This window comes from Crocodylus porosus, unplaced genomic scaffold, assembly GCF_001723895.1.
Source record: "Crocodylus porosus isolate Cpor-Errol unplaced genomic scaffold, CroPor_comp1, whole genome shotgun sequence".
NCBI classification, from domain to species: Eukaryota; Metazoa; Chordata; order Crocodylia; family Crocodylidae; genus Crocodylus; species Crocodylus porosus.
In genome coordinates, this window is record NW_017728926.1 from 13,976,945 (window position 1) to 14,003,318 (window position 26,374).

At 44.3% G+C, this 26,374-nt stretch overlaps 1 protein-coding gene across 1 annotated transcript; it reads left to right on the forward strand.

The window, feature by feature from the left end:
* The first annotated feature begins 71 nt into the window (after positions 1 to 71).
* On the forward strand, positions 72 to 24,998 carry LRRC38 (leucine rich repeat containing 38). The gene is made up of 2 exons (XM_019541543.1): positions 72 to 2,268; positions 23,012 to 24,998. The coding sequence occupies exons 1-2, from the start codon at positions 1,518 to 1,520 to the stop codon at positions 23,266 to 23,268; spliced, it is 1,008 nt and encodes a 335-aa protein (XP_019397088.1). The 5' UTR covers positions 72 to 1,517; the 3' UTR covers positions 23,269 to 24,998.
* The last annotated feature ends 1,376 nt before the right edge of the window (positions 24,999 to 26,374 follow it).

Below are 26,374 nucleotides of genomic sequence, written 5' to 3' on the forward strand. Positions count from 1 at the left end.
TGGATGGTTGGTTTCCAGACCAGAAGGGGCTCTTTATGTAACATGGCTTTTGCAGCCAGCTTTCCCTTTGCTTATTCATTTGATGATGAGTAAGGACAGGGGAGCTGTCTTAAACCTCTCCTGTCCTTGGACAGCTGAGCCCAATATAGCCCTAGTGGAGGCCAGAACAGCTCTGAGGGATGCTATAATTGTGACACTACTGCCTTCTTTAGGTTATTATGCTCCCAGGGGATAGTGACTGGTGTTAGAAAGTCCTAGCTATGCTATTCTCTGTCTCTCCTTCCTGCCCCCAGCACGCTGCTAGTGCCAGGGGCAATGCGTGGGTTGGCACAGAACTGCCTATACTGGCTCCCTACTTATCCCCCTTGCCTGGGAGGAGGGCACAGGTTTGCAGCCGCATTGTCACTCCATTCACACAGGCTCCCCTAGCTTAGAGCATCTGCATGGCAAAAATTAATTCCCCCTCGGCTCCCTACCTCCTCTGGGCTCTCATCGCCCTCCTCCTCTGTGCTCCGCTATCGCAGCAGCGAGTGAAGTAAAACATGCTTCTCCTGGAAGTTTGTGCAATGGTATAATCCATCTGCTGTCCCAGGCACCAAAGCCAAAGCAAAACTACCATGCAACATTGTTGAGCCCAGCTGGTCAGGATTGCCCCATCTTTCTTAACGGTGATGTGAAAATGCAGGACTCTCAGTCTAAAATAGCATACCACAAGAAGCCATCCATTAGGGAGAAGGCTTTTTTTTCTGTAAAGCGAAGGGTATGGAACAAGGCGCGCAGGCTGAGATGCTAGATTTAGCTCTGAACACATGCCAAGCAAGGACCAATTTAGAGGGAAGGACACATTTGCACCCTGTCTTGGGTAACCATGACTGTGATCATATATATGGATTTAGGTCATTTGTTGCTAGCTTCCTTTGGAGTTTGAGGAAAGTGTCTCAGAGGTATTTAGGCATCCAGTTCCTGTTGCTCTCACTGGAGTTGTGCTATTTATGCCATTAGCCCTTCAGGGCTGTCCAGGCCACAAATCTGTGTGCTGCAAGGATGTGCACAATGGGGAACGACGAAATGAATAGCTCAGCTCCCTACAGCAGGAGCAGGCTAGCTCCCTCCCCCTGCCTGCCCACCTTTTGGGTGCTGACCACTCAGAAGCAGGAACGCACCATGCCGTGGGAGGAAATAAAACACCTGACGGCATCAGGACGTATTACCTGAACGGCTGCTTAAACATAAACTGTTGCTGGCAGAGCTGCGGGGGAGCTCCGATCGCTCTGTGCCTTTGCTGCCAATTCCAGCAAAAGACAGGCTCTTTGCTTCTTTAACCTGCAAAAAAAAAGAAAAGAAAAAGAACAAAGGAGTCTGTAAAAGGCCGTGTATTTGCCCAGTCCTTCCTCTGTCCCCTGTGCTCTACGCTATTTCAATTCCCTGACAGCGTAAATCCTCACACTTACCTCCCTCCCTCTCTCCCTCCATCCCACTCTCCCTCCCCCCCGCACAAGTCTGCTGCTATCTGATCTATGATGATATGTGATCTCTTGGATACAACCACACACACAAGTACCAGGCATTGCTACTCAGCTGAGCAAAATGTCTTTCTCCTAGCAGTGGTGCTCATCCTCAAAGATTTCAGATCCTTGACGATGTGGCCATGCTGTCCCTTCTTCCTTCTGCCACCTCCTCTCTTTGTCTGCCTGCTCTTCTTACCCCTGGGGCACTTCTGCCCTCCTGTGTGTAGCTGTATGGACTACCACACTATCGACTGCAGAGATCAAGGACTCCCCAGGGTCCCTAGCCCGTTTCCCCTGGATGTACGGAAACTTCTCATAGCTGATAACAACATTCAGGATATACCGTCTGATTTCTTTATCTTTTATGGAGATCTGGTCTACTTGGACTTCAGCAATAATTCCATCACCTCCATAGAAGAGGGGACTTTCAGCAGCTCCACAAAGCTGGTTTTTTTAGACTTAAGCTACAATAATTTAACGCAGCTCGATGCCGGGATATTCAGGTCGGCAGAAAAGCTGATCAAATTAAGCCTCGGGAACAATAATCTGGTGGATGTTGATGAGGCTGCTTTTGAGAACCTGGAGCAGCTCCAAGTGCTAGAGCTGAATGACAATAACTTGCAGACCCTCAGCGTGGCTGCCCTGGAAGCTCTTCCATCTCTTCGGACTATACGCCTGGAGGGCAACCCTTGGGTCTGCGACTGTGACTTTGCCAACCTCTTCAGCTGGATACAGGAGAATGCATCCAAGCTTCAGAAAGGTAAAGCTAAAAGGCGGGGGGGGGTGTGCGTGTGCGTGTGTGCGTGTGTGTGCGTGCATGCACGCACGTGCTGGTCCTGTGGGTCAGATTATCTGTCTAGGTGTGTTGCCTGCAGTGACCCAAATTGTGGGTTTTGGTCCATCCACAATTACATGTTTGACACCAGTAAGTCTAGTAAAACAAAGCTGGTTTCTTATAGCAACAACACTCGTACCTGCCCCTCCCCCCGCAAAATGTAGGACCTAATAATGCATGATTTTGGCTTGGGCACTAATCAGGGAGAAAAGGAGCCTTTTCACATGGGGTGAGCCAATGCTGATTCTCTTCCAGACTTTGGCTTCTTTCAGGTGAATAAATAGATTTCTTCTAATAAGCCCCTTTAAGGGATGAACATTTTGTGCCAGCACACTGAGAGAAATGATTTGACTCTGCCTTGCTCATCTATAAAACAGCACAGGAAGCTTCAGTCCACGCTCCCTATTTTAAACCACTGTGGTTGATCCTTTCCTTGGGGTTATTTGCTTTTGGTAGGCAGCATACAGATCTCTGTCATCAGGTTAGCTGCTGATGTCGCTCATGAAAATAACATCATTTATAGTCTGAGAAGCCAATTTAGACATTGGCTCAAGCTACAAAATTTGGATCTGCAGGCAGTTTGGTTCTGGAACACCCCAAAGTGCAGGGGACGCGGTCTGGGGGCTTGGACTGGCATGCACTGAAATAGTATTAAGACTGTCACGTGCAGGCTTCGACACGCCCTCCTCAACTCTCCTCTTAATCTGACAAGCTTTAGTTGGAGATCACAGCACAGTTCATGGCTCCCTACAAGCACCAGGTCATAAACTTTTGCCACTGAGCCACCCAGCTGGCAGTGAAAGGCAAGCTGCCGGGAGCATGGGAGGTCACAGAGCAGCTCTCGGTGCATGAAGTCACACCCTTTGTGAGATGGGAGCTGCAGGGTCTGTGTCTGAGTAGGACTGTGTTTGATTAGGGAAGGGGCTGGGATGATAAAAGACTGGGGCTTGAGGACTGGAGGAAGAGGATGTGGTGGGGCCCCATCATCCAAACAGCTCCACTGTGTTGCCTGCATTGGCAGAGGCAGAGGAAGGAAAAGGCAATGTGAGCTAAGAAACCAATTTCAGTAGCTTCATTTTTTTTTTCTTCTCATGATCACCAGTGAGGTTGTAATAGCTTATGTCCCTGCCCTTGGCTGGCTTTATCTGTGCTTTATGTACCCTCTGCTTTAACAAAAGGATGTTGTTTTGGGGAACAACTGATTTTCAAAAAAAAAAAGGAGTGTGTGTATGGAGGGGGGAGGGGGGCGTTATATAACCACTCGATAAGCCCCACTTTGCCCCGGCTCTTTCTCCATGTTTAAGTCACACCTTAACCCTTCTTCCCCTATCAAGCCCAATTTTGGTTTGTTTCTTAGTTGAAAATGGGCTCACCTGGGATCTCTTCTGCTGTCTCTGAGTCAAACCCAGGTCCATTTTCCCCCTACATTCAAGCCCAGACACCACCTATTATCCCTCTCCCCCACCCCAGCTTCCCAGCTGAACCTGCATCCCAAGATCTTGTCTGAGCTGCATTTAATCTTTGCTCCCTAAACCTTTCCCTGTTAGAAAGTGCTGGGTTCTCCCACCTCTTTTTCTGACCCAGGACTTCCCCAGTCATTCTGACCTATCTTGCCCTCATCTCCAAACCAATTCTGGTCAGGCCTTGTGCCCTCAACCCCAGCGGGTGTCCTGTCCCATCCTTTTTCAGCAGAGTTGCCTCCTTTCTCCTCTCACCTGGAATTGCTCTTATGCCTATTTTCTACACTCGTTTCAACTCCAAGCTTGTTTGGCCTGGAAATCCCAAGAGATCCAGATTTCTCATAGCATTTCCAGTGCTTCCTGTTATCATCCCGGCAGGGTATGCCCTCTGACAATATCTGATTGGGACTGCTTTAATGCCCAGGTGAATCAAGGAAACAGAAATGCTGGCCAAGTAACTAAAAGTATTCACTAGTTTCTTCCAAGCCTCCGAAGATTCACTTTGATTTATCTTTGGGCAGAAGTTCAAACTGGTTCTTTTTGCAGTTGTTTCCCCCCATCCCTATACCTCAATCCTGCAAACAAAGGGTTATAGCTTTACTCGTGACAGCATGTAAGCAGAAGGGCTTGCAGGATCAGGACTCAAATACCCTTAAAAGTACAGCCTGGGTGCATCTACCCATGCACTTTAATGCATATTAGCCTATTTCAATGGACATTAAGCATCACTTAAAATGTGCTCTTTAGTTAATGCGCATTAAGACAAGCTAATGTGCAATTTCCTAGTACCTCACAATGGCGATACTAGGTTTAATGCATATTAACTAAAGCACATTAATGCACATGTAGATAGATGCACTTGTTGTCTCGTCAGTTAAAGTATAAAGACCTTATTTAAGGATGTGCAAGAAAAACCTGAGCCGCAAAGTGGGAGCATTGCTTCGTGACTCTTGAGGGAGACTGGACATGATTCTCCAGTGCTTTTCAACTTGTGCCATCACTTCCTTATGGGAGAGGAGAGGATTTTTTACTGTCACGGCGGCAACATCACTCTATCACTTTCTTAGGCAATGTAGGTATAAAAATAGCATGTCACTATTCTGATTTAGCAGCATTTTCCACCTGCTTTTCACAGTGTAAGTAACAATGCTAAGTGCTAGGCATTTGACATCAGATGCTCTATCATGTGTCTGGTTGTCAAAGCCACATTCTGATTAACTTCTCTGATAGCATTACAGCCGGAAACAACTCTGCAGGGTAGCAGGAAAAACTGCACTCCACCGGGATATTTGGCATTCAGACTAATTGGCTTTGTGATATGCTTCTGGATGTCTGGAGACACATAAAAGTGTTCTTGCTTTGAGCATGTCAAGAGAAGTAGGGCAGCCAACATTATGCCTGGAGGCAGTGTAAAAGTGGAAGAGGCAGGGTGAACTTCCAGGGTTCAAAATAAAAGAATGAATTCTGCAGCACACGTTCCCTATCTGGTTCGGTAGCAACTCCACTGTTTGCACTTGCTGGTGTGTCTTAATGGGGAAAGCTAGAATGGTTGGTGATTACATCTACCTAAGGGTCACTGAGAACAGGCTGTGACTTAGCAATGCGGGCTGTCAAGGGATAGTTCTATAAAGTCTCAAGCTTGAAACCACCAGATACCTTACATTTAACGTTCAGGTCTGGCGGAAAGGGAACACATTGAAATCCAGGTGAAATCTGCAGGGTGCAGGAGGAACTGAATTGTCTGTGACCTACAACATTTTGTGCAACAGTGTTGGCCACAAAGCATTGCAAAGATGGTGTAAAGCTTTGGCTAATGTAGTGGACATCTCTGCTAGGCTCAAAACTAGCTTGAGGTGTGATATGGTGGACTGGGAGAGGAGAAGGCCTGCCAGGATAGGAAGAGGATACACTCCTGATGTTTAGTAGCTAGTGTAACGCCAGCAGGACTAACTTGCACTAGTGAGAGATTCTAGACCTAGGACTGCAGCTTTCAGATGTGACTGTGGAGTATGGTAACCCTTTTAAAGGTTAGAGCTGGTAGAGAGAAAGGAAGGAGAGGCTGGGAAGGAGAAACATCAGTATGGCTTCAGACTGTAAATTTCTCTTGATCATGCACTTAAAGAGCATTTCAGGAGTCTCATTTTAATGGGCTCTGCTTCTTCCATGAAATGAAGAGTGACTCCAACTGGAACCATTTATTTAGCCCACCAGCTACTCTGTCTCTGAACTTTGGTGCTTCAGTAAGTGGGATCCTGATCCAGCTGCCTTGGATTTTAATTATACAAGCCAAATGCCTGATGTATAGGATTTAACAAAAACAAAATACACAGATTGTAGTCACCATATATGCAGTTTATACCCTAGAACAATTCATCCCCCAAACCCTCTACTTGTACAATCCAGATGTCTGGATTAATTGGTGGCCCGTGTCTTAACAATAATTCAACCCATGGCATTTTGCAAAACCCGTGTCCATTTTCCCTGAATTCTTATTTAAGGTAGAAAGTCTGTAAACTTGCAGTCAGTGCTGACCTGTCTCCAACTGTTTGATTGGGAAGCTTTTCCCCAGCTGTGCTGCTTTTTGCACATCCAGCTCTGTTGCTTCATATAACCAGCTGGGATTTGAGTCATTTTACAGCTCCCAGCATTTATTCATCCAACCCATATCTTAAATAAAGCATCCCGTGGCAGTAAGTGTTGCTTCTCACATACTACATTGCAAACAGACTTGTAACAGAAGCTGCATATAAAGGTTTGTGCTTCAAGCTGAAGGCTGTTGATTGCTCTTCCAACATTGTGAAAAGGTTAAAAAAAAATCTTGAATTTCTATCATGCTTCAAAACCAAATGTACATTTTGCCATTGGAATTTCTCCAGTCAATGAATCAAATTGTCAAAGGAACTGAAGTCTTGTTTAAAAATAAATGAATGGTGTTGTATAGCAGGTTTTTCTTCTTGAAAGAATCTAAAAAGTGCTTTCCAAACTACAGGCAAAATTCACCCTGGTATTTAAGCTTTCTTCAAGTTATCTGCATGGAGGTAAAATGCATTCTATGAAATGCAGAACCACTGAGATATCTGCTGCGCATTGCAAGGGGCCAGATGCTAAAGATAACAAAGAATTTTATTCTGCAATGTGCTTCTGTACATAACAGTTCTGCTGAACATCCCCCTCCATGTACACACACACACACACACACACACACACACACACACACACACACACACACACAGAGGCACCCATGCTCTGAAACAAGTAGTATCCTATCTTTGAAGGATGAGAGACCGGGAATTTGAGGGTTAAACCGATTTATCAAAAGTGAGAGGAAGAGCATACACTAGAAATTTTCCAGGGAACTTGGGAGATGCAATGTAAGAATTGTGCTGTTAGGAAGTGTGAGTTAATGCTGAATAAATGCCAGCATGTTTGGAGAATGGATTTGCAAAACTTTGGGATCTGTGTTCCAACCATCCAAGTCTGCTAGAGGTGTAGAAGAGATCTTAAGAATACAAGGGGAAATTACAGACCCACCAAAGCCAAAAGTAGTGTGGCCATTGCATTCAGTGGCACCAGGAATTCATCCAAAAGCTTATTTCCTGATACTTCTAGTATTTGCTGCTTCAGGCAGGGCTACTAATGCCATAAAAATACAACCCAGCTGCTGTGCTATCTGAAACAGCCTTCCTGTTTTCCCAGACCTCATCTGCTGTCTGTCTCCTGTCCCATCTCAGCTGAAAATGCACATATTGCCTCTTGCCTACACTTCTTAATTTTGTTCTCCCACTGCTATTATTTCAAATTCCAGTCTTATCCTACAACTTGCTGCTTTCAAAAGCACCTGCTGAAGGATTGCAGTTTGGGGTCTAAGTTTGCAATTTTAGTCCTTAAACCTGAGCAGATTTCTGGGGATAAAACTTGGGGCAAGGACACTCTCTTATAATAGTAAGTTGTATGGTGGTACAGTGTAAGTTGTACAGTTGTATAAGAAAAATCTACTCTAGTACACTCCTGACTTCCCCCTGTCTTAAACGAGTGTCTGCCGGTACTGGGCAGAATTCAAGTAGCCTGTGGTGGCCATATTAATTTAAGTTCTTTGTAGAGCTCTCTGTTTCTGTTTTATACCTTCCATGGACATGCTTTAGGTAGCTGTGAGCATGACCTTGTTTGCTAATGGCTAATGCATTTTTAACATTGCTTTTAATTAGAGTTTAAGTAGTTCTTGAAGTGTGACTATGGTGTCTCCTTTCCATCATCTTGCCCTCCTTTTACACTCTCTCTCATTTTGTGTCTTAGGAAAAGCTTTCCCAGTGAGGGTCAGAAAGCCACTATGATGTAACAGTATTGCAAAGAGCAGCCATTCTACCATTTAAAAGTAGTGACAACAACAGGGTCATTATCATCCTGTTGTTAGGTAATACATGTTCCAATGAAGGGCCTTCCCAAATTTAGAGGAACAAAAAGTTTCAAAGTCTTATTTATTAAAACGTTCCAGCTATGGAGCTATATGATGCTTGCATCACTTTAACAGAAACCAGTGTCTGAGAGGGGCTACTAGCAAAACAATATGGGTTGATCATATTTTTAAGAGGCCCACGATGTCGGTCAGTCACCGAGTTCCTGACAGATTGTAGCATGATGGTTATAGATGTAGGAAATCAATAGGATTAGCATTTACATGGCTGAGGGAGAGGAGTGTCTCCTAAGTTGAGGTAATAGGAGAATCTGAGCTCTCTGGTTCCCTCTGACAGTTGTTGGAAGGAATGCCATTGATGGCTGGAGATCCCATGTGAAAACACAAAAGTTACAGCTGGAGCCATGTCCACATCTCCTTTGCCAGGCACTTGTTGAATCAGCTGTTGCTCTTTTGCATGTGCAGGAATGGCACTTGACCTTAATAAACTCTAAAGTATTAGGTTCATGTTGCTGCAGATATATAGCCAGCTGAGCTGTCATCAGGACTTCCGTGATAAGATGGATAGATAAAAATGATCTGCAGAAAAAGTTTTGAAAGGAAAGTGGCAATGAGAAAGGGAGAAGAAAAAAATTAGTAGGGAGGATGACATTGTAGGCAGCTTTGTGGAGGGAGGTCCCTGAATGGGATGCAGGAAGCTGAAGTCGGATTCTAGGGATGGAACAATGTCACTGGAGCAAGGGAGACAGCAGCTTGATGCTGATGGTTTGGTAAACAGGAATGAAGGTTATCAAGGCTATGTACAGACAGTCAAAAAGCCCAAGGCTGAATCAATTCAGTCTTTGCAGCTTAGTTTTGGCTGTGTAGATTGAACCGCTGGCGACGCATATGGCATGTGCACCTGCTGAGATCGTCCGTGCACCCCTTGGAAGCACCAGCCATGAAACTGGAAGTGCCAGCAGAAGTGCTCTTCCAGTTTTGCCACTGGTCTGGTCAGTGATTGGCTGCTGGGGTCTCAGGAGGCACCAGTCACCTGTGGATTGAACCGATAAGCATGTGAACAGACATTCACTATTGATTTTGGAAATGCTGTCCATGCCTGCAGTGACCCAGGCCAGAAGCTGGGGGGTGCTGAAGTATGCCCCCCTGCTCAGCTGGGGCAGGCAGGTTGGGCCAAGGCTATTCTGCTCACCATGCGGTGGGGGAGGAGGGGGTTTGCAGGGGAGGTGCAAAGCATCCTGGTATGCTGGAAGACTGTAAATGAACTTGAATCTGGAGGGGGTCTGGGACAGAAGTTCAATAAACTGATTTAACCTAAGTCAGTTAAGTCTGAAACCATCCAGGTTTATCTTAAACTAGTTTTGGACATTTTGAAAGTGGTTTATGTGCATTGAACTTTTGTTGTATTACAGATTTGAGCAGGTTTCCGAACACTTACACCGGTTTAGGTGTAATTTCTGTCCTTAGCCCAAAGGATCACGAGACAACCGCATTGAGGTTGTTTTAATTCAATTTCCTTGTAGATTCTTGCAGCCAAGGGCCAGACTGGCCATGCTGACATCAGTGGTCCTAATGAACTCCTTGAAAACAGTGAGTGTTCATTTCAAAGCGTGTCATAAAGAAAGGCACAAGTTTCATTTAACCTTTTACTTAGGTAGAAGATCAGAGAAACTGTCAGCCTTCATGTGCAGTCCTCCCTTCCTCATATTAAGCACCGATCCATGTTTCCATGGTACACACTGAGCAGCCTTAACAGTGGGTGTCAGGATTAAACCAGACTCACCCTGGAAGAGCCCTGAGACATTGCCCCAGCACAGCTCTTCATCCGGCGTCACTGAATGTGCAGACATGTTGCTAGCGCAGAACGTAACAGGAGCCAGGAAAAGAATGAAAAGCTCCAGTACATCTTGCCCATTCAGCAGCTTTTAGGCTGTTGCAGAAGCCGTTCCTTCAAAAAGAAGTGCGTGCCCCCTGCACCAGTTTGTAAAAACAGTGAATCCTGATTGTCTTGCTGTAAAACAATCTGACAGGTGCTGGTTTTCACTAGCCTCTTCCTTTTTCCTAAGGCTGTCAGGACAACTTTGGTAATTTCTCCTTCACAAATCCACTTAGGCCAGCGTTTTCAAAAACAAGCCCCTAAGCCCCTATTTAGATAGTGAAGTACTTTCGGCCCTAATCTGAGGCAAACTGAAGTCAAGGAGAATTATGGGTTCTTGCATCTTTTTTTTTTTTTAAGAAAGAAAGAAAGAATTAAGCTGGCTTTTTTAGGTGCTCAGATTTTGATTTCTTTCTTTTTTTTCCTTTTTTTCTTATTTATTGGTAGCTGCAGGCAGGTTTCTCATGAAATTCCATCTCTCCAAAGCTGATGTCTCTCTCACTGCTTTATTAGTACAGCTAAGACATTTGCGACTGTATTTAAGTAGAAGACAGGGAAATATAAGTGGAGGCAGAATACTATCCAAGGGATAACATGATCCACTTAAACTTTATAAAGGCTTTATAAACTTCATTTTGTAACTTCAGAGAACAGCTAAAATGTCACCCTGGGGGCAGATATTCATTTTATTTTTCCAGAAAAATTGGAGAAGAATATTCAAATGCTCCTAATACCAGCTTCTACAAGGTAGCAAACCCAGGGGTAGTGAAAACAGAGCTCAGTGCAATGTTTGCAATGATTTTAGCCTCCTTTTTACAACTATGTTCAGTATTCAATGGACAGTTTGTATCTGCTGTACAGTACTGCTGCTATATGTCTGGTGTTAACTGGCAGCCAGCAAAAGTGGTGGTAGATATTTGTATATGAGCGTCTTTTGGAGGACCACTTGAGATTAACTGTGCCGTACAGAAAAAAATATTTGGGAGGAACAGAAGTCTGTCTGCCAGTGATCCTCATCCAGGGTGGCTTTTAAAGGGGTGGGACACCATGCAACGTTAGCAGTGCAAACACCCACGTAGGACTCACAAGATTATGCCCATAAATTTCAAATAGGAATCCACAGTGGGAAGACCACTTCGGCCTGCTACGGTCTTTCTACGTTCTTTGCAATGCAAGATTTGTTCTATTGTTTTGCCGTAGTCATTAATGAGCGCGAGCCAAGATCTAGAACTTCCCCAGGGCTGCCAGGTAGGGTATAGGTACCAAGGTTGGCACCCACTGCTCTATGCAACTGAATAGGATAGTTCAAAACAAATGAAGAGAATAAGAAGTCAAACTACAGAATGCCTAATTTGTCTAGTATACTTTATAGGATGGTTTTCTTAAGGTACTGGCATTTTCAGGAGAGGCTCCACCCAAGCGCTAGGTTTCTCCAACTTGTCTCGTTAGTTGGCGAGTGTGCCTAAGAGTCAGGGTATGTTTTCTTCTTGAAGCAAAATCTACTAGTCCAAGTAGTAAAATTGCTAAAATCTTAAATAGCGCCTATGATTGCTGACCAGCTACTTTGTCAGTTGTGCCTGTCTATGCGGATGCTGTTTCTGTGATGGAGCCAAATGTAACCGGGATCTGTTCGGTGCTGTTTCTTAGCGTGAGAAGATTGCTGCAGGTGCAAAGTATACACTTTTCTGGTGAGCATCCCTAGACCAATACTACCAACTCAGTACAGCTTGTCTTCTGGCAGGGATTACAGTGCACTGGGGAATGAACCAGCAACGCTCGTCTTACTAGAGAAGGTCCTGTTTTCCCCACCACCAGCCTTCCCCCCCCATACCTTGTCACAGAAGAGTTGAGTCTTCATGACCCATATGTAAAGCTGGCGCTTTAGGTTACATAACCACACTAGTCAGATTAGCTGTGGTATCCTGATCTTCTCAATTATCAAATGTGCTTTGTTATTTCAACGGCACCACGAATAACGAATGCGTAGGAAATGGTGCAGTCTAGGTGTCTAGGGGTGTGTTGTACTGCAGCCATCACCCCGGGTGGGGGTGGGGGGGATAGTGATGAGCGGGCTTATAGATTCAACCAGTCGGGGGAGCCTAGAGAGGTCCTAGGATAGACTTGTCCTGGTGCCTGGAAGAGTCAGGTTGCCATCTTCTCCAGTCAGGGGTTGTCTGGGGCTGGAGCAGCATTTCGCACAAGGTAGGGAAATCCTTAGGACTTCTCTCATTTCCATCTTGGCCCATAGCAACAAGAGTTCATAATCCCAGAGGTTTATGCCCCTTTCCTCCTCAGGTTTTCCCCCACAGGCTTGTATCTGGAGGATGGAGGGGCCCCCATGGAGGCAGCGCAGAGCTGATGGCGCTGATCCTGTACTGGGAGGCTTCTCTGCTGTGGGGATGAGGAGAGCCATGTGGCTGCTTCCCACTATTTAAGATGATATGAAGCAGCTGCAGCTCAAGATTAACTCTGCCCCTTGTACTAGAGGTGTGATGGCATGACTGGGCACCGAAAGCAGCTGCCACATATGGAAGCAGCAATGACTTCTTCCCCCACGCCAAGTTGGCGTGGGATTGCTTCCCAATCATCCCATCCTAGTTATGCTACTGCCTTGTACCCAGGGCAGGGCGCTCCAAAATGGCCTTTGTGCAGCTGCCACTGGGCAGGAGTCTGGCTGAAAAGAGCTTGCCTGTTATCTGTGATGTAATATAGATTAATCAGGGAAGCACAAAGCTTATTTGAGTGACCAAGACGTGTTCACAGGCTGGGAGCTCAGCTTATAAGACACCATCCTTCTGTCTTCTGACCTTAGCAGGTTGGACAGGGAGAGAGCTGCTGGGAAGTCATGCTGTCCAGCGTCGTACCTGGCAGCAAAATAATGATTGTAATTAATGCTGACCACTCTGCAGCAAGATCCCCTGCCTTGCCTTCATCCACAGATCCCCTTTCACCCTGCATGACCTCCATGTAGTAGAGCAGGATAGGGGGTAGATCTAGCTGATATAAGACGGGGCCTTCTCCAAGAACAGCGTTGTGGCGATGAAACAGCATTGTGTGCAATGCCGATCTAAAACAGGAATTTAGGGAGATGTATGAAGAAAATCAATTCCTTTACATCTTCGTGTAAGGCTCATTACCTCTCGGCAATCACTGCTGAGGCAGCTGTGTTAGCTTTGGTGGGAGAAGCCCCATGTGTCATTAGAGACATGGCTATTTTTTTTGCTCCAGCTACAAACAAAAGGCCCCTTGAAGTCAAAAGGTCTCTTGAAGGAAACTCTGAGTGACATTCAGAGGCTTTGCAACAGCCTGCAACATCCACAATCCACTAATGTGAACGGGACCATAAATAGCCTCTCACCCACTGGCTCCTATTGCCATTGAGCATGGCCTGGTTACTGCCAGCACAATTTTAGCACCCTGTGGAGTTTTTTTCCTTCCCGTTGCACACAGAAGAAGGTGCGTATGCAGAGTGGGTGGAAGCTAGCTAGGCCTCTGTGCCAGCTTCTCTTTGATCTGAGGTCCTGCTTTGCCCATTGCCACCTATTTGTTCCCATGATTAAGAGCCCTGCAAAAACTTGCACATTGTTACGTCAGAAAATAAAGGAAATAGAAAATTCCAATGTACTCTGGCTCGCCTGAAAGTGTGACCTAGATTTCCAGACCCAGGGTGGGAATCTGCAGAGGAGCCTTGTTTGCTTGTGTTGTAATTGGGCTCCACCTCGCTACGGCGTCCTCTGATTCTCGCAGCAGGATCTACTCTTCTGCAGCTTGCTGCAAAGCAGACTCTCCTCTATTTGCAGCCTTTGCTTCCCGAAGTGACGTGTAAACTGTGAATGTCACTTGGGGAACAGACCAGAGCTGCACCCTGCTTCTCACCAATATTAGTAACACCCCTGCTCTAGCCATAGGTTTTTCAGGATTGGGCCCTAGTCCTTCTCCCTGCTTCACATTTTGCCTTGCTTGCATGTTATGTGCACAGCATGAGGCTGAGCTATTCCCAGGGACAAAGGGCATGTTTGCATCGCACCTGTGCTGAGCCAGGAGGGCAACCAAAAAGTATGCCCTGCCCCACATGCAGCAGGTCCTACAAGTGAAGCAATGGTAGCTCTGCCAAATGTATACCTAGCACTGCTCCCGCTTGCTCTCAGCTGTGCCCATTCGGTCACTCAAGTGACTACATTGTCTGATGCCCAGGATTTGGCACGTGAAAAGCAGGACTGAGGGGGCACGGATGCTTCTCTAGGGTGCACCCAGGCTCAGGAAATAAGCAGCGTAGACTTGCTGCAAGACCTGCGGAAATGCTGCTTTTCAGAACAATAACACTTTCCGCCATCTCACCTGATCTCCCTCAGCCTTTTGCTCTTATTTTTTTTCTTTTTTCTTTCACATGGTGGGAGAAAGCGCAGCATATATTTTCTTTCTGATGCTTGTGTGCAGTAAAGCTGCTTTGCACCACTCCTGCATGGAACAGACATCGAAAGCTGTCGGGGATCTGACCACTGGCAGAGTCCTTCTATGAGACCTTCTGGTCCGGGAAGAGTGGCCAGGCTGTCTGTATGCCAGGTTGATTTGTGGCTGGAAGGGCAGCCGCAGACAGTGTAAATTGCTCTAAATGAAGCTGAGGAGCAGACTGGCATGAAAACTAAATTTCAGGGTATTCTGATTTTTAAAAGCTATTTGGAACCAGACTGGAAGCGTCTCTTGAAATAATACTTTTTTTTGAAAATCCACATTGATGACATTTAATATCCGCATCTGGTTTTATCAAAGTGTTTAACACTATATCCTTTTTCAAATGGAAGCTGATTTGAAACAAAAACTGGTGTGTTCCTCTTCGGAAGTGTTGAAATAGTATTGAGATTTCTTATTTGTTTAAGTAGGATTTTGTCAAAATTGGAACATTTGCACCAAAAGATTTTTGAGTGCAAGATCACATTTTCTAATAGAAAAATTGGGAAATGATGACTGGCTTTCACTGGCAACCAAAATAATCCAGGTTTGAGAGGCACCTGGTGGGGTTAAAGTCACTTCTTGCATCTCTCCTTTGGACGTCTGCTGAGTATCCCTCGGGCACACAAGAAAATAGCAGCTTTCTTTATTACAGGGCTATTTACCATAATGCCAAATTCGCATGACATGTTTTTTGCCTGCTTGCTATATATGATGATGATGATGATGATAAATGAGAGTAAGTGTAGAATTTCATCCCATGGATGAAATTGTGCTTCCGGGCAGACCACCAGCTGACAGCTCATTTGCACTGGAATTGTATTGAAGCCCAACTGAATGTAAACAGGGCATAGATTTAAAGTGCTTGCACTCTGCTGCCGGGGGAGTTTCAGTTCGATTGTCTTTTCAACTACCTGATCTTAAAAGCGCTGCTCATCAGAAGTATCTGTGCCTGTAAAAAGGGATTGGACAAATTCTTGGAGGAAAGGTGCGTGAGAAGCTATGGAGCATGGGGCATAGGGGTACAGCCGCTGAATCAGAACTTCCTGGACCTTAAATCCTTTGAGGCTGCAAGTGGGAGAGGAACAGGGGAAAAACCCCTGGTCCCACCCAGCTGACTCTCCTTTTCAGCCTCCCTGCTCTGCCACTGTGTGACACTGGGCACGATGGACCCATGGTCTGACCCAGTAAATGGCAGTTCTGATGTCTGTATGTTACGTTCTTATGCATGTAAAGTGGGAGGGCTCGCAGTCTCGCCATCACATTTAGACTCACATTTTCTTTCCTCTTTTGAATATTTGCAAATTCCCACCTCCACAACGATTATTTTCTCAGCCGTGCTTAGCTGAAAAACCTTTCCACAGATCCCACATCCCCTGGGAGCAGAAATTTCTGCCACAACATTGCAGTGATCTCTTCCCCATAGCTAATGTCTTCCAGTTAATTCTGATTTGCAATATGCTACCCTGATTCACTTCTGGCTCCTAATTATGTTCCCATGTTTTTTTAAACTTTTACACATAGTTAATGCTTTAGAAGCAGAGAGCAGCTAGCACTTCATTATTTCTAGTGTACAAATTGTATTAAATAAATCATAAGAGAACTAGATGGCCTTGGGGAATTGGATATGCTGCCTCTGGTATCTTTGTCCCTGTTTCAACTCTAGTCTATATAAAGACTTTCCATGGGTTGTTGCTATTTTGACGGCTTGTTGGTGGATTGGGTGTGATCTGGTGGTCTAAGATCAAGTCCTTGGGGAGTCGTGTCTAGCAACCCAAAAGTGTACTTCACAATTGATACCTTTGCCGATTCACTTATCCCTGCCTCTCTTCTAATCATCATCATCATCAGGGGAAAACCTCAGGATCTTCAGAAAACAAAGCAGACATGCTGGATCTGCCAGCAATAGTTTGCGATTTTGTTCTGAATACCAGAGGGGAGGGAGCTGAGCTCCCCACCCCGTTGTTCGTGGTTGTGAGTGTGACCTCCCACAGCCCCGGGAGCAGGGGCAAGGACTGTAAACGGTAGGAACTGAGCACCATGCAAGATCAGGCCCTAATACATACTAGTGGAGAGACAGTTATCTTTTAATATTAATTCACATTTAAAAGTGAATTTTGATTTGGCCTGAGCTACCATCAGCACATGGGGAAAGAAGCCGAGCCTTGGGCTAACCCAGCAAGCTGGCCAGCTAGGCTTCAAGTATGGCAATGAGGCTTCCATTAAAGGAACTCAGCAGCTGATTTGCTCTGGAAGTCATTCCCTTTTGCCACAATAAGGAAGGCAAAACAGGACTAGCTTTGAATTTGCAATGAAATGCACCATGGCATGGATTCCTAGTGCTTTAAACCATGTGCCGCTATTTGTATGTCTCTATGGTGCAAGGCATGCTGAACCGCACCGTACTTGCTCCATGAATGCTCTGCTTCAGACTGGACACAGTATAGCTGCATTTGTGGGATGCGACACATGCATGAATATGTTCTGAACCGGACACTAATTGACTTTACAGAGGCTGACCTGAGACAACGTCCCGGCACACGCACAGAGCTGCGCTGACACAACTAGGCTGCTTTCCTCCACCCCGCATGCATGGATACGGCACATTGGCAGCAGGTCTCCGCCTGACATCCCTTTGCTCTGTGTGGCTGTACCCTGTGAAAAGACAGTGCTATCTGGGGACGTTCTGTCTCCCTCAGAACAAATCTTTCTTTTGCCTTTCTCATTTCCTGACTCGTCACTTTATGATTCACGACTTGAATCTTTCAACCCGGTGTGATGCATCAGCCAGGAAATTTTAAAAGACAGGCTTTTCTAAAAGGTTCAGCGGCTGAGATCCTGACTTTTCTTTCAGCGCCGTTGGGCTAGTCAGGTCCTTTTATGTCACTGTTGCATTTCATCCTGGGATGTAGGGTGACTAAAGCACCCTGACAATATATATTTTTCAGAACATGACCCATCAGGAAGGAAGTTCCTGAAAAGCAGGTGAACAGGAACTGCAGGTTTTTTTGGACAAAAAGAAAAATAAACTCACAATAGATGAGGCCCTTCCTGCAAATCCCTAGAGCAAAAGACAATTCATTTCAAGGTACCATTGACTGCAGGGTGCTGTGGGATTCGGGGCCATTGGGTTCTGTGTCCATTATTATCCATTAACTCACTGTAGGTGGCAAGCGCTTACCTTTTTCCTGCCTCCAGTTTCCCACTTGTGCTAAGGGGATATAAAGACTTTATAGGTGGGGGATGAAGGAAATGAATCATTTAGAGTGAATTTTGAAAACTTCTAAGTTATGGAAGAGCATAACGCTCTTGGAAAGACAACTGTGCTGATCAAAGAAGTGGTTTCAGACTCTTGGAGAACCTTGGCAGATGCTAAACCCTGGGTCCATCCTGGCTCCATTTAGGGCTCTCTGTTTAGCACCATTCACGTGTTCACTGCCCGCAGCTGGGGTCAGATTTTCAGTACTCCTCAGCACCCTGTATGCTTGATACGCCGGGAAAGCTGGCCCCATATAGCCTAAGCATTTAATGAGTGTAAAGAGATCATAAAGGTAAATTAAATGAGCGTAAAGAGATCATAGTAGATTTCTGCTGGTTGGCTTTCTCAGGGTGTAGGAATCTAGGAAACTAGATAAGTAGTAGTTTGTCAGTGTATGTGCTCATTTTTACTAATAATAATAAAGCCTTCTCCTTCTGCTAGAAGTTCATTAGCAAAAGCATCTAATCCCTTCTGCTAGGACATTCCACCGCCCAAGAAGGCTTTCCTTTTAGTTCTCCAGGCCTGGATTTTGTTGGCTGCGTTGTCCAGAGGAGTACAGAAGACTAGGTGGCTATGTGGAAACGAGCCTAGCAGGCACCCCACAAAGACATAATATAGTTGCTTTGTATTCCTGATTTATAACAAAAATACCTGTTTGTGACAAACTAGTCGGTGGTGATGGCAGACCCGTAATATGAGGATGAGTCTTCCAGTAAATAGGAAAGCCATCCGTGAGTCTGTAGATGACCGAGGAGGCCAATCTGAGATCCGCTCAACTGCAGAAACGGCAGATATTTCTAGGAGGCGGAAGTAGATCCAGGTGGTGTTGCATCACAACTCTTTCCCTCTTTTTGTCAGTTGAAAATTGGCAGTGGCCTCTATAAATTACAATGTTTTTATTTAAAAAAACCCCACTCCTTGCTTTGCAATCTAACAGAAGAGAAAGGGAGCAATATGAGTCTTTCACAGCCATGACCTCTACATTTTCTCTTGCTCCTGGTTTTTTTTTGCAAGGGATTTTGGGGGAGCAGAAGTCCTTATATTCTTGTTTTACTTTTCACTCTTATTGTTACCATGTGGGATGTTTCTCTGAAGTTTGTCACTGACCCAAAGCACAGATCTAGGAAACAGGCTGTGCATTATGGAGATCTCTGCGGTAGGCTGGGGCGTAGAGAAACCTCCACCATGAGCTGTGAAATGGCAGCACATTACCCCATAAATTCCCTGGCTGTCCTCCGCAGCCACAGACATTATAATTCAGTTCCACCTTCCTCCCATTCCCTGGGTGTCCCAATCTGCCAGCCTGTGCGCCCAAGCTTTAAGGAAACCTTTATGTGTGCAGTGAATACAGGACAGCTCCAATTTTGTGAAGATGTCAAGAACTTCCTCACCCTCCTCAACCATGCAGACAGAACGGTTTTAAAAGGTACAAAAAGCCAGGCAGCCTGCATAGGCTTCCAGCACACATTCCTACAGCACCCCAGGCTCAAGAGAAACGTGAGGCACATATTTCAGGTGGCATTTTGCCTTGAGAAAATGACTCAGACTCTTCTTTTGCTGGAGAACTGTGGGCAAGATGCCTGCTATCCTCTTGTGATGGCAGCTGTGTATTGTGTAGTGGAGGAGAGGGAAGAGGAGAGCCGCAAAGGCACCAACACATGGAAGAACTAGCTGTTGCCAGGCTGAGTTTTTTTAGTCACTATTTCCCACAGCAAAGTCCTAACATTATAGGATCTGTATCTGGGTCCATGAAGGAAGTTTTCCTTAAGTCCTCTCCAGGATAACAGTTCTTCTGGAGTGGTTTAGTACCCGCCGAGGTATTGGGACTTAAAACCCATTTTATGGAAGTAGGAGGCTCCTCCCTAGCTTTCTCCTGCAGCCATATGGCTGAAGGCAGGAGAAACTTGAGGGCATCTGAACCCCAAGCCTCCAGGCTTGGGCCTGCACACAGGATGCCTGCCAAAAGACACTGGCAATATCTGAAGCGCCTGGTGGGGGTGGAAGATGTTTGCCAGTTGTAGGGCCACTTAAGGTTTGGCACTGACTCAGGGATTTGGACTTGATTGGGCTGATTTGGCTTGGAACATAAAACATTTCTTTAAAAAAAAAAAAATTGAAAAAATGTGAAAAATAAGCCCGTGATGTACGCTAACCTAACTCCTTCCCTACTACCTTCAAAGTGGGTAGCTAGCATGTAACAGCAGGGCTAGATCCAGATAGTCGATCATATCAAGAAGTCAATTCCAAAGAACCAGCCTAGGCACTCAAACTGGGATTTAGGTGGAATTTAGCCGACTGAGCCACAGTCAGACTCCCTCAGGGCTGTGCACTAACCACTAAGCTATATGCAGGATCCTTTTTGTTTGCTCTCCCTCCTGCCCCTGGCTCTTACACCCCTGGCTGCACAGTGTCTTAGCTTTGAAAAGAAGACTGCAGGGTTCTGCCACTCAAAGTCTTCTGGCCAAAAGGAGCCACGACCTGTTTCCAGCAAAACAATTACAGCATTTTCTCTTGTGCAGAAAGCTAGCAGAGCCTGCTGGTTGGGGGTCTCCTGTAGGAAGTGGGAGATGTCATGGGTCTGACTCCATCCCTTCCCTTGGCAAATCCAGGGAGGGTCTAGAATCCAGGTCTCCTGTTTTCTGTTCAAGGGCTCTCCCCATTGTACAGAAGTTGGGCACCACAGTCTAGCCATGCCTTTTAAGCAGAGTGAGTTCTGTTCAGTTAGGTGCGTACCCTTACAAGATGACTGTATTCTCAATTTAGAGCAGGTGGCAATGCCAAATGTGCCACACTCTAAGCTCCAGAGAGGGCTGGTAGTGGAGCAAGCCCCCTGAATTCAGCTTTTCCTGTTGGCCAGCACTAGGCTGCCACCCATCCATTTATGGCTGTCCCACAGCCCAAAAATGCTTTTTCTCTAGTTCGCCAGCTCTGGTTTTTGTTGCCTGCATTGTCCCAGAGGAGTACAGAAGATTAGGGGCATTTCTACACATGCATTAATGTGCTTTAGTTAATGCACATTACATCTAGTACCTCTATTATGAGGTACAAGGAAAATGTGCATGAAGCCTGGACAACGCACATTAACTAAAGCACAAACTTTTTAAATTGATGTTTAATATGCATTAGCATACTTCAATGCACATTCAATAAAAAGTCTTTTTTTTTACATGAGCCTTTTATGCACATTAAAATAAACTAATGTTTATGAAAGTGCATATCTAGTAGACATGCCCTGGGTGTTTGAGGTGCAAAACTCTCTCCATTCATTGTAAATTGACCTTTGAAAGTGCCTCATTAATAGCAATCAATATTTCCTTGTATCAGCCTGTTACTGACCTACATTCTGGCCATTGTGGTGCCAAAGTTGGAGGTGTGTAAAGCACCTCTCTGAGTCTTGCCCTAGATTACTAATGCCAACCACTCAAGACCAGCACAAAGGAAAAGCTAGATATTATTTACATGAACTAGGGATTCCCAGCCACAGGAGAAACCATATCATCATAGTGCCCTTAACAACGTGAGGCTATGTTGATGCAGGAGCACAGTATTGCACCAGAAAAGCATCCATCTCTGTAAGGCAGAATCAAAAACTGAAAGGCCAGTTTCCTTTCTAGCCCTCCTGTGTTCAGCATCAGACAAAGGGAAATGCATATTGAATAGACCAGCTATAGATCTCAGGTCATTAATACTCATTTCTCGTATTTCCTCCTTACATTCATATCTTCAATAGCCAAGTAGAACCTGTCATGCTACGGGCCCTGACGAGTTCACTCACTCTGCCTTTTGCTTCATCCACACCCTTCCTTGGCCCCATTAAAATATTCACCATCTTCTACTTACTTTGCTGGGGGAGACCAATTTCTTTTACTGCTGTATCCTGGCTGTTAGTGTCCAAATATATTTGCATTACTTTCTGAATTTAGATTTCTTGCTTTCACTATAAATACCTGACGCTTTTGCCCAGCTTTATGCATTCTTCAATAATGCATGCAGGAATAATATCAGCTGAGCTGCATCTCTTATAACAGAGCATGAGGAGAAGGTAAAAGCAGATCACAGAGTTAAACAAGCACCAGTTAAACCTAAGCTATTGTTTTGATCATAAGGAAAAACCTTGTCATGTTTTTATCCTTGATGAGGTAGAAGGGAAGGTAGAAAGGTGTGCAGCTGCCTCTCCTAGGACAAGAACTATGGGTCAGATCTAGATGTGCAGCCTCTCTGCACAGATGTGATTTGTACTCAAAGGGAATTCATTCCTGGTTGGGATTGTTTCATAAAGGGGGAAAAAAAAAACCTGTTTCTTCCTCTAGATCAGCATTTCTCGACCTGGGGTTGTCCAACCTCAGTCCTCTTTCCTGCCGGGGCAGGCAGTTGGACATGATGATCCATTTGGTACCTTCTGACTCTATAATATATGAATTTATGACCCAAAAGTGGGTTGCAAGAATATATGAAGGGACAGGAACAAACTTTAAAAATGGATCAACAAACTTTAAAACTGGATTCTCCTTTAGATGAGAAAAACATGGGAAACTGTGGCTCTTCCTTTGCAGGATGGCAGAGCTCCAGCCTGCAAGGGACTGCTTGGGATCCCCATGGCCCCCCCATCCTGGGGGTGGGGGGCAGCAGGTCAGGAATGAGGGGCGCTGGGTCAGGACTGGCCATCAATGTTTGCAAATGGGCCCTTGTACAAAAAAGTTTGAGAACCACTGCTCTAGATAACAATATTGTATTACGGTACATGAACATCATTACCATGATCCAGGTTGTGAGGACTGCATTTAAGAAAATGTTCATTTTATTTCTGATGGTGAACATAGTAATCACGAAACATGCCCAATACACATAGCCTGAAGACTGAAACCCAGTACTTTTTTACAGTGGCAAACTTCCCTACACTGACCCTCTAGTATGTCTCAAACCTGGCCTAGAAGAGAAAGATAAAACAATAACGGATCCATCCAGTCCTTGCCATCTCTGCGGAGTTTGTCAATAGACATTGACTATTGCTTTTTTGTCCACTGGGAAGTAGTTTGAGTTATCCTAAACTTATCTGAATTAGACCATATCCCAGCCATCAGATGATATTAGTTTTGGGAATTATCTAATTAAGCTGACTACAAACTTGAGAACATTAGAGTGATCTTGCTACTAATTTCCTCAGCTGCGTAGTTGGCCAGTGTTCTTCTGATGTCTTCTCTTTTTCTTTGCAGGTCTTCAAGAAATCCAGTGTTCCCTGCCTGTGGAAAATAGAAGAATCTTTCTGAATGAATTATCTGATGTCAGCTTCAGTGAATGCAAATTTAATTTATCATTAACAGACCTTTTTATCATCATTTTCTCTGGAGTTGCAGTCTCCATTGCTGCTATTCTATCAAGCTTCTTCTTGGCAGCATTGGTGCATTGCTTCCAAAGATGTGCTCCTAATAAAGAGGGTGAGGATGAAGACGATGAAGAAAGCGAGGGCTGAATATTGTCTATGTTCTTTTTATGTTAATAATGGGAAAATAAAAGAAATAAGAAGAAATGGAAGCTCTTTAAATATGTGAACTAAATCCAACAAATTAATAATGGCCCAACCAAGTCAATGGCGGAAAGCACAATGCACTTCTGAGAACATTGCGGCTGGACTTCTCTTTCTAACCAAGAGACCATGAAGCTGGACATTTCTGTGATGTTTACTCAGTCTTTGCATTCAAAGTTGAAGGGAAGAGGACATGGAAAGGATGTGGAGAGAAGTCATGTTTTTTAAGAAAAACTAACTTCTGACAGCCTTTAGATTGCCTTCTTGAATGGCTATAAGTGCTTACTAGTTTGTTGTAACTACACTCCAGAAAGGATCCACTCTATTGCAGGGCTTTGAGTTGGAAATACAAAAGCAATCATATACCTTCCTCACTAGGACTAGGTAAAAGGGACATTCTGGTAAACTCTTCAACTTGCAGAATGACAAAGTTCAGTCAAAATAGTCCATAGATCTTGACAGAGTAGTAACAGAAGGCTAGCATTTTCTGGATATAAATATTCACCCTTCAGCCAGTGACACTGATTTTGGGCTTCACTGAAGCAAATAAATGTTTTACGTAAGCCAATATTGTTCTAGGTCTTAACGACAAAGGGAACCTTTCAATCACTGGCTGCTGTAGAGCAGCTACCCACCCAGTACATTTGGCCATGTACAAATACAAATGATAACATTCTTCTGTGCTTTTTGATGCAATGAGGCAAAGACAATCCTTGTTTACTAATGCTGGATCTCAGTATCTTTATTCTACCATATCATTCAAGCCCAGGACAATGCTGGCTTTCATTACTCACCTGAATAACTTGACTACTATAAACAGGGGGTCACTCCAACTAGAATTCTTGGCAGCATTGAATAGAAATAGCGACTGGAATAGTAATGCATTGAAATACTCTGGTGCTTTCATTGTGCTTCTGCATAACCAGAATTTCATGATACCCATGTTTGTTACAAAGAGACACAAGATGAAGCAAAATGGGGGAACTGAACAGCCCCAAACATGGAGAGCTGCTTTGCATTTCAAAAATTGGTCCCTTCTCCTGAGCTAAAATGCCCCAGTCTCTGTGGAGTTGGCAATCTGGGTTGATCTGAGTCTGAATTATGGAGCTCAATGCATGCCTCATTACAAGTGGGTTTGAAGTATGAATATAAGCATGTCCCATTAGGAAATACAAAAAGAGCAATTAAAATATTCAGACTTAATACTGTGGTTTGCTTTTAGAAAGTAGAGGAGGAAAAATAGGATCTGTGTTGAATACACACATTATTAGAGAGCTTGCCCTTGAATATATACATTATTGGAGATGAAGCCAAGTGTAAAATTTTCTCTGGATCATTTTTCAGCCTAAAATCCTTGAGTCGGGATGTGCTGAAGCCTTATTCACATCACTAGAATTTAATGATATGCTTTAAGATAAGCGCCTGCTTACCTACTGCCCTGAATAAGATTGCTTTGATGAATGGGGAGCAAGAATATACTCATATCTGGGGTTTCTCTTGTCCATCCCTATTACAAAGCAATGATCCTAACAGCCTTTTCACTGGATATAGGATCACATTATGTTTCTGTAAAGCAGAGATTGCCATGGAGTTTGTTCAGCCAAAGGGGCTCATGTTTCTCAAAGGATATACTTCAAATAATTTGTTCTCCGACTAATTAGTATTAAATAAATTATTAAAAAATGCCTTACATGGATCTGGGGTTAGATATGAGGAGAGCTTTCCCACTGTGGCAAGATAACATAATCAATTATGAATGCTGGCCAACCAGATCCTTCAAGCTGATCCATGTGGACCCCTCCTCATTTACTTCACCCAGGCTTAAAGACTTACCTGCAGAATCAGGGTATGAATCATTTTGAAATACTAAGGGCTATATTTTGCTCAGTCACTGTGGTATAAATCCAGAGTGATGACAATTGAAGTCAGTGGTGTTCTCTTAATGAACAACAATGAAGCAAGAGTAGAATCCGGCCCTCAAATCTACAATTCTGGCTGTATTGTAGTTCTTGTCAAAACTTGATTTTATTTACAGGAGGGTAGATGTTTTTGTTAAAAAAAAAAAAAAGAAGAAAATGAACATTTGTTACAAGAGCTTTTTGGAATAGTGCCGGACAGCTTTTTAGGACAAGTTTATTTTTAACAAATTTGTAAAGGAAATATTTTTTTTAAAAACATACATATTGAAAATAGTATATAGAAAAGCCATGAAGGCTTAAAATAATAATAAATAAACAAGAAAAACACAGCCTAAAGACTGTATTCTATTGCAGAACAATCGGATCTGACAAGAAGTAGCGTCTGTTTAACTGCTGTAAAATTGGTATTAGTTCTATAAAGCTTTTCCTTTTCCTTTTCCTTTTGTTTTCTATGATTTTGCCTTGTACAGTTAATGTGAACTGACTTGTATGGCAATCACCCCAAACCTTTTGTATCTAAATAGCGTGCTAGTGCTCACGTAGATGAAACTGGAATTTTATTTGTCTAATAGAGGGGTAGCATGGTCACATGGTCAGCATGGATAGGGTGCAAGATTAGAGGGGTAGCATGGTCTAGTGGATAGGGTGCAAGATAAGGAATCATTCTTTGCCGGTGACCAGCTGTGTGACCTTTGGCAAGTCACTTCACCTCTCTGTGCCACAGTTTCCTTGTCTGTAAAATGGGGATCTCAATACTTCGTTGCCTTTTTAAAAGTGCTTTGAGATCTATGGGTGAGATGCATTGTACTGGGGTCATGTATTCTCATTGCATAAGGTAGGCTGGGGCACAAAATATACATGAGATCTCATACTGATCTCACATCAGTCTAACTCCATTGATGTCAGAGGACAGACCCCCCTCATTTATACCACGCTGAGATCAAAACCAGGCTCAGTGTTTTTCACTCCTTCTTATCTTTCCAGCTTTTTCAAGTTGTTGTGATGCTACAGTCACTGTCAGAAGATTATTTTTTCCAGAAATACATTGCAACAAAATTAGGCAGTACAGGAGAAGGATATGCCACATCCATACTGGCTTATTCTATTCTTGTTCTTTTAAGAAAATGAATTGA

Coding starts and splice junctions, on each gene's coding strand:
- LRRC38 (XM_019541543.1), top strand. CDS start 1,518: ATGATGATATGTGATCTCTTGGATACAACCACACACACAAGTACCAGG. Junction 2,269..23,011: donor TGCATCCAAGCTTCAGAAAG/GTAAAGCTAAAA, acceptor TTTTCTTTGCAG/GTCTTCAAGAAATCCAGTGT.